Source organism: Cygnus olor, chromosome 1 (genome assembly GCF_009769625.2).
Source record: "Cygnus olor isolate bCygOlo1 chromosome 1, bCygOlo1.pri.v2, whole genome shotgun sequence".
NCBI classification, from domain to species: domain Eukaryota; kingdom Metazoa; phylum Chordata; class Aves; order Anseriformes; family Anatidae; genus Cygnus; species Cygnus olor.
The window spans coordinates 127,048,676-127,061,211 of NC_049169.1; the positions used below are offsets into that span (position 1 = coordinate 127,048,676).

At 44.3% G+C, this 12,536-nt stretch overlaps 1 protein-coding gene across 5 annotated transcripts in view; it reads left to right on the forward strand.

Moving 5' to 3' along the window:
• The first annotated feature begins 714 nt into the window (after positions 1-714).
• The window catches only part of MAP3K15 (mitogen-activated protein kinase kinase kinase 15), an 87,414-nt gene continuing 75,592 nt past the window's right edge, over positions 715-12,536 (forward strand). For 2 of the 5 annotated variants that reach the window (XM_040532341.1, XM_040532351.1), the window contains exon 1: positions 715-1,425. In XM_040532341.1, coding sequence (XP_040388275.1) covers positions 1,083-1,425 — 343 coding nt within the window. In that variant the 5' untranslated portion in view covers positions 715-1,082. Of the gene's footprint in view, positions 1,426-6,342; positions 8,079-8,965; positions 9,085-9,632; positions 9,746-12,536 lie in introns of those variants that run through there. The other 3 variants (XM_040532371.1, XM_040532362.1, XM_040532380.1) reach the window with 3 other exon arrangements.

Consider the following 12,536-nt stretch of genomic DNA (forward strand, 5'->3'; position numbering starts at 1 on the left):
GGAGGCTGGGGGATCAAAGTCCCACCCACTGTAAGTGAAGAGCAGGTTCAAGACCACCTGATGAATCTAAACAGGTACAAGTCTATGGGACCTGATGACATGAATACCAGGGTCCGGAGGGAACTGGCTGATGGAGTCGCCAAGCCTCTGTCCATCCTAGTTGAAAAGTCCTGGCATTCGGGCAATGTCCCTGGTGAGTGGAAAAATGGAAACATCATGCCCCTACTCTTCAACAATTAAAACAAAGAGTTGAACAAAGAGCATTACTCGTCAACAATTAAAACAATTAGGGGACATTTCTTCTCAGAAAGATTGGTCAGGCATTGGAACGGGTTTCCCAGGGAAGTGGTCGAGTCACTGTTCCTGGGGTTGTTCAAGGAAAGGTTGGACATGGTGCTTAGGGACATGGTTCAGTGGGTGACATTGGTGGTAGGGGGATGGTTGGACCAGATGATCTTGGAGGTCTTTTCCAACCTTAATGATTCTGTGATTCAAGGATGACAGTGGCAGATGGCACCCTAGGTTTGTGGGGGTCGATGACACTCCTCAGCCCCTCTGTCCACAGCCCAAGCCCGGAACCATTCTTTACACGGTGCAGGGGTGTGCTTTTATTTAGGTAGTTATTATTTGGGAGGACGGCCGGGGCGAGCCGGCCCCTAACGGCTGACAGGGGCTCATAACGGCTGTAGGGGGGGGACTCCTAACGGCGGCGAAGGGCAGCGGGGCGGGTGCAGCCCTCCCGCCGTGCAGCAGCCGCCTCCAGCCCGTCCCGAGAAGCCGAGCGGGACCACGGCTCAGAGCCCCGCCGGTCAGGGCGGTGGCGGCGGGCGGTGCGGGGAGGTCGTGTGCCCCGCCAGGGGCGGGGAAGGGAAGCCATAAGCGAGGCGAGGCCGCCCCGACGGTGTCGCCTCCCCCTCGGCGCCGCGTTGGGCGCGGAGCGGAGCGGGCTCGTCCCGGGGCTGCCCGCTTGTCCCTCAGCCGAGGGCGGGCGGGCGGGCGACGGGGGACCGCTCGCCATGAGGCGCGGCCCCGCCTGAGCACCTGCTGGCAGCCGCCGGCCCCCCTCAGCCCTCGGAGGCGCTATGGAGAGTCCCGCGGGCGGCAGCGCGGCGGCGGAGCCGGGGCACCCCGGCACGGAGCCGGAGCTGCCGGCGCCCTGCCCGCCCGAGGCGGCGGCGGCGGCGGCACCGGGCGGTGTGGAGGCGGCGGAGGGCGGCGCGGGTGCCCCGCGGGCGCGCTGCCTGCGGGCCGTGTATGTGCTCAACGAGCCGCCCAAGGGGGGCGCCGGGGCGCGGAGCCCCGAGGCCGGGGCTCGGCAGTGCCTGCTGAGGGCCTGCGAGGCCGAGGGGGCTCAGCTGGGCACGGTCAACTTCGGGGAGCTGGACTTCGGGGAGACGGCGGTGCTGGACGCCTTCTACGACGCGGGTGAGAGGGACGGAGCCGGGGGGAGGCGTGTGGGGACAGGGAGACATCTCCCGGGGGAACCTCGCGTCCTTTCTGTCTTGTCTAGGAATGTGGGCTACCTTCACAGGCTTCTTTGGTGGTCATCTTGCAGGACTCAGATCTCTTTATAAGTGGTTAATACAAATTTGTGGTGCTAAAGTGCCTTTTTATACTCTTAAATCCAGCAAGAGCCTCGTTTTCAGGAGTACCCTGGTCAAGGAGCAGGAGGTGTGAGAAAATGTCTCTTCCTTACACTAGCTCCTTCAGTCACTACAGAGTGTTGCCCCAGTAAGACTGGTAATCCTCCAGTGCCAGCCAAGCCTTAAAGAGTAGCAAATTTCTTGCTTGTGCAATTTGGTAAGAACCTTCTTCCAGCTCTAAGTCTGGCTGAGATCTCAGAGCTGAGAGACGTCAGCACTGGACGCAGCATGAAGACAGGCCAGCCAGAAGACCCTGAGCTGGCATGTCCAGATGGTTCATGTTCACTGCTCAGACTCCAGATCTGGACAGTGAAACTGGGTTCTGTAGTTAGTTGCCCAGGGAAGTGGTGGCATCACCATCCCTGGGGGTGTTCAAGGAAAGATTGGACGTGATGCTTAGGGACATGGTTTAGTGAGTGACGGTGGTGGTAGGGTGATGGTTGGACCAGGTGATCTTGAAGGTCTTTTCCAACTTGAATGATTCTATGATTCTAAGGGCGTGTAGAAGCGCACCCTGAAGAAGACAACTTGTCAGTGTTGCTTACCCTGTCCAGGCTCCAGCTGGTGATCGGGCTCTGTTGGTTCAAGAGAAACCTCCTTTCCTTTCTCCACTCAAAAAAACACCTGTTAGGTTGGGCAGTATAGGAAAGAGTCAAGAGCTTTGTGAATAAGCAGAGGAAGCCCCTAGGTCAGTAGGTATTTTTAAAAGTAATCAAGGTGAGTATGTGTGGAGAAATTCCAGACTGATTTTTCTGGTGTCTTTATGAGGAAACCTCAGGAAACTGGGGAATTCACAGGCTCCAAAGAGGAAAGTACCATTAAGTCCACGTTTATGCTCATCTTACACAAGAAGAAACTTTGATTTGCTCATGAGATATGTTAAAGTAGACTTCTTAAGACTTTAGTCTTACTTGAAATGCTCATATGACATTGAGTCCATTTCATCCCCTGATATGTCACCCAAATATTGAGGAACCTCACATCTTTCTTTTTCTTTTTCTTTTTCTTTTTCTTTTTCTTTTTCTTTTTCTTTTTCTTTTTCTTTTTCTTTTTCTTTTTCTTTTTCTTTTTCTTTTTCTTTTTCTTTTTCTTTTTCTTTTTCTTTTTCTTTTTCTTTTTCTTTTTCTTTTTCACTTCATCTTCCCAATCAGGAGATTCCATTACATATCTGTTAGCAGAGTTGAAAAGTGTTCTCTGTGCATAACAGATATACTGTTTGTGTGTTTTAGTACACAACCATGAAGGAGCAATTTCTTTGTATTGCTCCAGGATTACTGTATGCCTACTCTCCTGAAGGTAGGCATAATATTGTACTTACTGGTTTGTCTCATCAATGCAAAAATATTTCTGTTTCTACTAATAGTCCTATTAATGTATTTGCACACATTTGTTCTGCTTTGCACTGAGATCTTATTATGAGACAGTTATTAGTTTTCTTAAGTTGCATTATGAAATAGGTGTCCCTTGTCTGGGAGTGTGGCCTAACTTTGCAAACCTCTTTGGCGTTCAAGTCATCTTGTAGGACCAAGATTACTTTATAAGTGATTAATGTAGCTTTGCAATACTAAACTGCCTTACTACTAGATACTACTGCAACACTCTTATGTCCAGGCTTAGTAAGCAAATATTTTATGTAATTTTTATGTCTATTAAAAAACTAGTTGAATAGTCCTCAACCAATAATTGTTCCAAAGGAGACTGTTCAAAATGGTCTTTGTATCCATACCTTTCCAGTAGCAACTTTTTGAGATCAGCCAAGGGGACAACTTTGTAATCTGTGTAATGTGTTCCCTTATTTGGCAAAAATTTTGGTCAAAACATCCTTTAATGTTGTTACCTGTATTAAGAGAAACTCAAGTGTATTAGCACAAGTCACTTTTGTCAACCAGACCTGCAAGCTGTCAAAAAGCAGAGAGGTTTTTGTCAGTAGATACTTTTTTGAAAATCATGCAGAATGTTACTAGCAGTTTAGCATTTGCTCATTGATAAGGATCCCAAATTAACTGCCATCAACTACAACGTACCCTGAAAATGTGAATATCCTTAAAAAAAAAATAAAAAAGCTAAGTATAAACTATCATTTTAATACAATATTTGTTTTGCTCTTCTGTTGTTTTAGTAAGTACCACTTCTAGCATCAACATTTTTGAATAACTTTTGTGCTCTTGCATCGCTGCAGTTACCGTCTGTTTTTTAACTGAAGATCTTAGCTCCCTGGTTCATCCCTTTACCTTTATTTATTTATTTATTTATTTTTGAACAGTCGGGCTGTACTGTCCTCTGCCCCTTCCTTTGGAGATTTCCCTATTCCTATGGTATGTATAAAATAGATGTTCAGAGAAATCCTCAGTCAGAACTTCTAAAGTTATAGAACTACAGAATATCCTGAGTTGGAAGGGACCCCAAGGATCTTCCAGTCCAACACCTGGCTCCACACAGGACTACCCAGAAATCTGACCGTGTGTCTGAGAGCATTGTCCAAACACTTCTTGAGCTACAGGAGGCTCGGTGCCATGACCACTGCCCTGGGGAGCCTGTCCCAGTGCCTGACCACCCTCTGGGTGCAGAACCTTTCCCTAACCCCCAGCCTGACCCTCCCCTGTCCCAGCTCCATGCCGTTCCCTCGGGTCCCCAGAGAGCAGAGCTCAGCGCCTGCCCCTCCGCTCCCCTCGTGAGGGAGCTGCAGGCCGCCATGAGGCCTCCCCTCAGCCTGCTCTGCTCTGGGCTGAACAAACCCAGGGGCCACAGCCACTCCTCATACATCTTGCCTTCCAGACCCTTCACCATCTTTGTGTCCTTCCTTTGGACACTCTGATAGTTTTATGTCCTCCTTATATTGTGGTGCCCAAAACTGCACACAGCACTTGAGGTGAGGCTGCACTGGTGCAGAGCAAAACGGGACAATCCCTTCCCTCAACCAGCGAGCCATGCTGTGCCTGATGCTCGGCACGGATGGCCCTTTTGGCTGTGAGGGCACACTGCTGACTAATATTCAACTTGCCGTCAACCAGAATCCGCAGACCCCTTTCCATGGTGCTGCTCTCCAGCCTCTCCTACGTACAGCCAGGGTTGCCCTGTCCCAGGTGCAGAATCCAGCACTTGCTCTTGTTGAACTTCATATTGTTGGTGATTGCCCAGCTCTCAGATTTGTCAAGATGTCTCTGCAAGGCCTCTCCACCACTGAGGGAGTCATCAGCTCCTCCCAGTTCAGTGTCACCTGCAGACTTACTCAAAACATGTCCTAGTCATTTAGGAACCATTGAAGAGAACAGGCCCTAAAATGGGCCAGTTTATAAATTGGTTATAAAATCATGCATGGGAATGGGAAATTTTCCGTTCTTTTAACAATATGGAATGATTTTTTAACATACGGAATGATTGCATCTTCTTCCTTCATTCTGCAAAGGGACAAAGAGTATCCATTACACTTAGCAATTTTCTGTTTTGCTTTTTTTTTTCCTGCTTTTTTTTTTCCATTTTTTTTTTCTTTCCCCCCCTTTTTATTTTATTTTTTTTTCTAATTTATTTACATTGCTGGTATCAGCTAGCAGTGGACCCATATTTCATGTTGGATTTGCATTATCATGGATTTTAATGTACTGCCTCTGTATTTTCGGTTCTCTAGATGTATGATGATCTGTCATTGCTTTCTGAAAACTTTTGTTATGCCCATCTTGTTTTCGTGCTCTGCATTGTTGATTGGTGTTTTCTCCCTGCCTCACATTTTCGATTATGTATCAAGCTATTATCCAAAAATGCTTAAGCTGACAATTGTTCATCTACTTGTGACATTCTTAACCAGCTACCCCCCACAATTTCTTTAGTCCTTGAAAAATCAGTCATTTTTAATTTCTATATTTTCATATATATAATTTAATGTTGCCATATTCTTTTTGCAGAATATGTGTCAGGTTGGGACTGTTGTCATCCGTTCAGTTCTTAACAAAGATGATCATTGAAGTCTCATGCTGAACTTTGTGTTAGGAAATTATTGTGTTTATATATATATATATATAAAATCTAAAGAAATGTTATGCTTGTGTAAGATGTCTAGTAGATGTTTCCCATACTGAAGGGATCTAGTGTAATGCATATTTATTTTCTGTATGCTCTGGGTAGAACTTTGGGAAGCAGTTCCTCTTGCTCTCTTAGGAGAGTAGTAAAAGATGCTTGCCTGTAGCTGTCTTTTGGTTTACTACTTGAAACCTTGACCACTATGTATCCACTAATGTTTAAAGACTGAGCTGTGAGGTCCCCTGCTTCTGAATCGTGTTGGCAGGGTCTCTGTTGCGCGTGCTATCCATGATCCCGTTTTCCCCATTCTGCCTGAGGTCGTAGCCATTTACTTGAAGCCGTAAGACACTCTTCCCCTGCCCCCAGGCACGCGCGTATATTTTATTCAGCATGAATCTATGATATAATGACTCTTGGAATTGGTACCTTTGTGAAGACAAAACCAGCAAACTTTAAGGACAGAGTGCAAAGAGCAAGATCAGCAGGAACCTCTTTTTCCTGTCTGCAGGTGGACTTCTTCGTGGATGATTTTTCAGAAAACCGCTGAGAAAAGTGCTGCAAAAACAGCTATTTTCTGTAATAAGAGGAAGATGTCTCTTTCTTTTCTCCTTGAGTGTACTCATTACTGACTTTCCAACATATGAAATCTTAACATGAGTAGAAATGCCACTTGTGACCTGTGCCTTAAGTAAGTTATTTCAGAGCAGCAGGTAATGCAGAATGACTCAGATGTTCAGAAATCACAAAACTTACTAAGATGCTTCCACAAAAGGGAATTTGTAAGTTCTACAGCTCTTGTGAGCAAACTTCCTACAGGTGGTGAAATTAGGGCTTGTTAACAGAAAGATGAGCTCTCTGCTCAGGCTGTGTTATAGAAACATGCTGTCAACAAAGTAATGTATGTTATGCAGAAATGAACGATGTTATCTACCTAGGAGAAGCAACCAGGATGCTGGCATACATTGAATGTATCTCTAGGAAGAAAGTGACACTATTTTTAGGCAGAAAGCCACAGATACCAAGCTTTTTTTTTTTGCTTGTTTTTTTTTTGCCCCCCCCCCCCCCCTTTTTTTTTCTCCACAAAATAAAAGCAATCTTACACAAGAACAGCAAGCCTAGGAACCGATAGAGGGTTTTTGAAGTTATTCGGAATTATCCCTTGCAGAAAATCAAACTACAAGCACTCTAGTGTGTTCATAAACAGCTGAAGAGGCATGGTGAAAGGGTAAGTGTAGCTTTGCTAGTGATGTTACAGATTGAGTGATTTAGTCTCTTCATGGACTGACTATATACACAAAGGGTCTTTCAGTTCCGGATGTGCTAAGAAAGAAAACATGATGTCAGAGTTAAATGTCTGCCCTGTACCTATGGAAGGGTGATGTTAGATGGAAAGAGTAGTAGCTTTTACTTGTCTACCTGAAACTTTATCAAGGCTTATTGCTCACAGTCTTTGGCTACAGCACTAAGTGAAGGAGTGGCACCCTCTACAGTTGTACAAGTTTTGCACGTTCCTGTGTTGGTTCTGTGAAATCCTGTTTCTGTAGTTGATTATCCTTTTACCTCAGGAAGGTTGCACAGCAGTCTGTTCTGAGGCTTGGAATATTCCTTGGCTCATTTGGCCACAATGTCTTGAGATGATGGCAGTCGCTGAAGTCAGCAATCAGCAACGTGAAAGTCAACTGGAAGGAAGAAAAACTAGGGAGAGACTGGAGTACTGAGGAATAAAGCTAGAAGTTTGCCTGAGGAAAAAAACAAACAAACAAACAACAACAAAAAAAACCACAACATTTATCACTAGTTTAAGCTAATATACAGCATGGCAACTAGCGTAGCTGAGCTGGAGGCACATGTTTTTCTTGCTGACTGCTGCAGGAATTGTTATCTCTGACAGGAAGGTGAGGATGACAGCTGAGGGCAATAACTTCTTAAATAAGCTTTGACACACCTTGCTGTGGCAATTTATCTTTGCCCTTGGGTGTGACAGAGAACAGCAGAGAAGGGGTTAAAGGTTAGCTATCTGGTGCTGCCCTAGCAGGCAGGGGTTGCTGTTTTACTGAGGAATACTTGGTGGTTTTTCTTCCACTTCTTTTGTCCTGCAACTGGCCCGATGTCTGGGGGTGTATTTTCTTCAAATCTGAGGAGATACTTATACTATACGATAGAGAAAAGTGAAGAGAAGCAGTCAAACCATCTTCAGAGCAGGCAGGTGGTGGCTGAAAGGCTAAGGCTGACCAGGCTGGGTGTTGTGCTGCTTTAATACAGCAACAGAGCTGTCAGGACCGGATATTTTATCTCCATGTGGTACTGCACATCTAGAGCAAGTCCGGGTGTCTCCACAGCATTGTGCCATCAAAATAAGTATTCTGGTAACAAAACTGTCATATACGAGTATTGCAGTCCTTCTATGCTCAAGTGCATGATGTGCGTTTTAAAAGACCATAGTGAGCTTGAGACAACCCATCAAGTGTAGGTGTTACTGTGCTGTGCTACATCCTGGGCACTGTGGCACATGGTTACATTCATGGAGAATGGCTTTGTATCAACCTTGTTGCTGTTTCAATGTGTAACCTGAAAGGCTTCGCTTTGGTCCCACTATTCTATGAAATAACTCCTTGAAGTTGGTTGAACAAGTTTAGAAACATGCAACCAAGTAACCATACACTGGTTATATGTGGCTGTATAGAATCCATTAATGTTCCTGTAGTACATTGCCCTAGGCCAAATGCCGGATTGGAGCTGCATTCGGAGAATAATGAAGATGTTAAAAACAAAAAAGAAGAAAAGAAGAAATATACCTTGACTCTCTAATAGAGAGAGAGTCTGTTTTATTACTTCTCCTTTTGGAGAACATCTCTTTTTAGTTGTAGTTGTGGTTGGTCATGTGGAAAGGAATAGTGGCAATAAAAAGCCAGTATGAGTTGCTACCTTTTAATATGCCTTGAATTTAATTGTTTGCATCTCTAAAAGATAGGTGTTAACCATGCAGATCTGGGCTCCTTTCATTGCTCCAAGGTGAGAGTATGCATGTATGAATGCACTGTCACCTACAGCTTTCCATTTTTTCCGCTTGCCTTTCTCTCCTCCTGATCCGAAACCTTAAATCTGAGAAAGCTATCTGCAACCAGAGTCTGGCTATGAACCCTGTGTCATGGAGTTCTGTAGCTAGGAGCACATCAGATTATTTCTAGGTATTGAATCAGCTGAGAAGGAATCTTCTCCCTGAATGTAATACAAATTGTGTGTATGTATTTGTTTTAATTCACTCTGCATGTAATATTTTCACTTTATGATTCTTTCTAAATAGATTTAGGTAGACAGAAGCTTTTGTACCCATTACAATGGGTAATGAATGGTTGGATGTATCTTGAGCTGCCTTTGATCTGAAGACAAATTATTGTCACACTTACTGCCCCTGAAAACACCAGAGGTGGCATTTTTTTGCTTTTAAATATCGTTTAAATTTTTTGGGGAAAATGAAACATTGTAAGCAAGCAGATCTCTGGTTCTACCTTGCTGCATTTCCAGTTGTCTGAGCGATATCAGAGAGCTCCTGAAAAGCAGCTGTGAGAAGAGAAGAAGTGAGGCTGACTGGCTTGAGTCAACCAGGCTGTACATATGAGGTTGATGATGTGCAAGCCTGGTTCCTTTTCTCCTTTGAACTCATTGCATGCTTGTTCAGGCCTGCTGTGCTGTGTGTACCATGTTCTTTACAGGTTTAAGATTTACGAACTGTTTCTGTAAGACCTGAGCTCACATTAGACCTGAGCTCACAAAATTAAATGTTTTTTTTTTTTTTTAAAGGCAATGTTTCTTTATGTGGGTTAATTACGTTGCTTTAATTTTCGTTCTTCCATGAAACAGACAAATGGTGATACAAATGCAGTCAGCTCGTGAGGCGTTCTGCTGTCACGTCTTGCTTTTATTAGTGTAATTATACCTCACTTTTGTTTTATCATCAAATTACACGTGGATATTAAACAAATATGGATGTGTTCCGTAGTTAAAAAGTAACTAATGTTCCTGTTTTGCAGATGTAGAAGATTGAGGTAAAGCTTTTCTGGCGTGCAAGGAGTTTGTGCAGAACTGGGGTGAGAACTCCAGGCTTTTTGGCTTCCTCTGCACTCTGTTTCAGCGACGGCCTCAAGTTCAGATTGGGTGGCTGTTCCTGCTGGCTGCAGACCTGTGTCCAGTTGACCCCTGGGGCATGCTGCTGCTTTGGCACACGCAGAGGAGCAGCCCCAGCAGCGCCTGTTTGGCGTAGCTGCTGCCTCCTTTCACGCTGCTGTGATGTTATGTGGCTGGAATGAGGCAGTGGAGACAGGCAGAGGGTCTTTTAGGATGACCTCAGAGTGGTTTACTGCTTGCAGGTGGAATCTGTGAACATGGTAGGTACGTCTGGTTTTTTCAGTGTGGATGGGAGTTGCTTTAGCCTCAGGCTACCTTTGAACGGCAGCGCGGGTGCCTGAGACTGAGCCAAGAGGGAGGGCAGCTGTTGTTTTATGCTGCTCCCAGGCACGGGCTTGCTGTAAACAGCATAGCTGCAGTCCCTGCTGAGGTCAGTGTGGTTCAGCTGGCAGCTGCTGGTGGGCCACACATGTCCCATGGTACGATTCCACCTAACCTCTTGCCTTTCTTTCGGGTGCTGCAGCTACCTTCACCTTTTCTTGGGATGTCGGGGCTGCCGTAGAGACAGGCCAGGAGCAAAAGCTGCACCTCTGTGGTCTGTGAGGAGGGGTGCCCAAAGCTGCAACGTGAATTCTGACACTTAAAAGCATTGGATCGCTCTGCTGTGATAAGCTATGCTTGCTTTTTTTATCCTTCATAATATTCAGCCTCACAGAGGTAAATCATTCTGCTGTAGTGTTCAGGATGGTAGAGCTGAAACTTTTCAGGTATTCTCTGGTAAAGTTTCTGGGCATTTTAACTTTGGTCTAAGTCAGTACAACTGTTACGCTTTGGAGTTCAGAGCCAAATAGGATTCAAAACTTAAAGAAAACGTACCCCAGCTTTTCTTATGGCCAAAGTGCATGGCCCCAGCCTTGGTAAGCGTGACCTTTCATTGACTGAAGCGGGCTCTGCTGCCAGGCGCAAACCCAAAACAGTAGTGGCGCTGCTAAAGAGTACATCCCCAGCTTTGTGCTCAGCTGGGGTGCTGTAGCTGAATCCAGCATTAAGGGAAATACTTTGGTTTACCATAGCTGAACATCTGGGCACATAGTTGTGTCTAGTATATACTGCTGTTAGGCTTACATTCTCTTGAAACATTCTTAAATATCTGTTTAAAGAAAGAAACAAAGGGTAATTGTAAACAGAATAATCTTGTGGTGCTTTTTAAACCTGTTCCCCTGGGTATCATCTTTCTTGTTTCATTTTTGCATTAAGTTGTAAGAGGAAATGTCTAAACTCTCTGCTGCTTGTGTCCTTCTCTTTTTCCATTCAGGAGAACTTGCCTGCATGCGCAGAGCCATAGCTCAGTGATGGGTGGTCGTTGGCCTCTCAACAACTTGAGAAATGCTCTTTGCTTAGTGTCTGAAGCTTTTGAGGTGTAAAATCAAATGTATTAGTTCTGTTTAAAATAAATAAATACAAAAATAAATAAATAACATGTAAATCAAATTGATAATGAGCTTTCCCTAAAATTCTTCATCTTCCTACTAGTGTCAGCGGTGCTTTGTATGAGTTGGAACTCTGTTGCCTCCAAGAGCATTGAAAACAGAGTTGTAGATTCATGAAACTGATTGTAGGAAGAATAGGAGGGGAGTTACCTTGTTCACACTTGGTATAGTGCTATTCCCTGCCATACTATATACTTTAATTTTGTTACAAATATTTAGTAGCTAGCTCATTCAGAAGACATTGTGTATCAGAATCAGTGTAAGGTTTGGCTAATGCAGAAAAATACCTGTCTGTTATAATTTATCAGAGTTGAGACTGGCTGTATGAACTCTTCTCTTGCTGCCTTTCACTCACAGCACTTGGAGAAAGGTGTGTTTTTTTTTTTTTTTCTTTAAATTCTAATTCACGTTTATGTTGGGGGGAGAAAATTCTTGTTCATCTTGCCTTTGTTCTGAGAGGGACAAGCTGAAACAGGAGTAGGAATTTGTGAATGAAAACAGTTACAGTGCTATATTCTGTGTGAGCTGCTTTCAAACAGCAACAGACCAGTCATCTCTGCTGCTTTAATCTTAGCTGGAAATAAAAATTTGCAGGAGAAAAGCTCCTGCAAAAAAATGTTTGCAGTGGTGTTGCTGCTTTGTACTAGGCTTCTTTACTTAGCAGGGCTTCTGTGTGTGCACTGCTGTGAAACAGAACAACTCTCTGCTTTTGGCAGCATCGTCTCTGCCTTTTGTAGAAATCTGGGTTGTTTCAGGTATTTTCCATGTGCTTGACATACTCCAGTCTTTATGTTGTCAGCGTGAGAAAAGGATGTGATCACCCAACTCAAAGCCAGACATTGTGCCTCTGCCTGCTAACATTGTGCATGGTCCTTAAGCTAACTGGCAAATTATGGAGCCTGGTCATGGAGAAAGTATCCAACCCAGAGTGAAAGAAAGTTTGAAAATGTTCGAGGTGGATTTTTTGTTTCCATTGTAACTAGATTTTAGAGTTGCTTAAACTTTTGCTAATTTTAATAACTACTGTTCAAAACTAGGTAAGTCTTGATACCATTTTTTAAAAAACAAGCTGATTTGATTATGTGGCTTGCAGTGAAGACTGCACGTAGGAATGCTTGATTTGTGTCTATTTTTATTTTTCCCTTTAATGCCTATTCGGATTCCTTGTTTTATGATTACGATCACCTCTGTGAAGACACAGTACAACTTCGGAGAAGAATAACAAGTTACCGTCATTAACTTTGGGTATTTTAGACAATTTTAA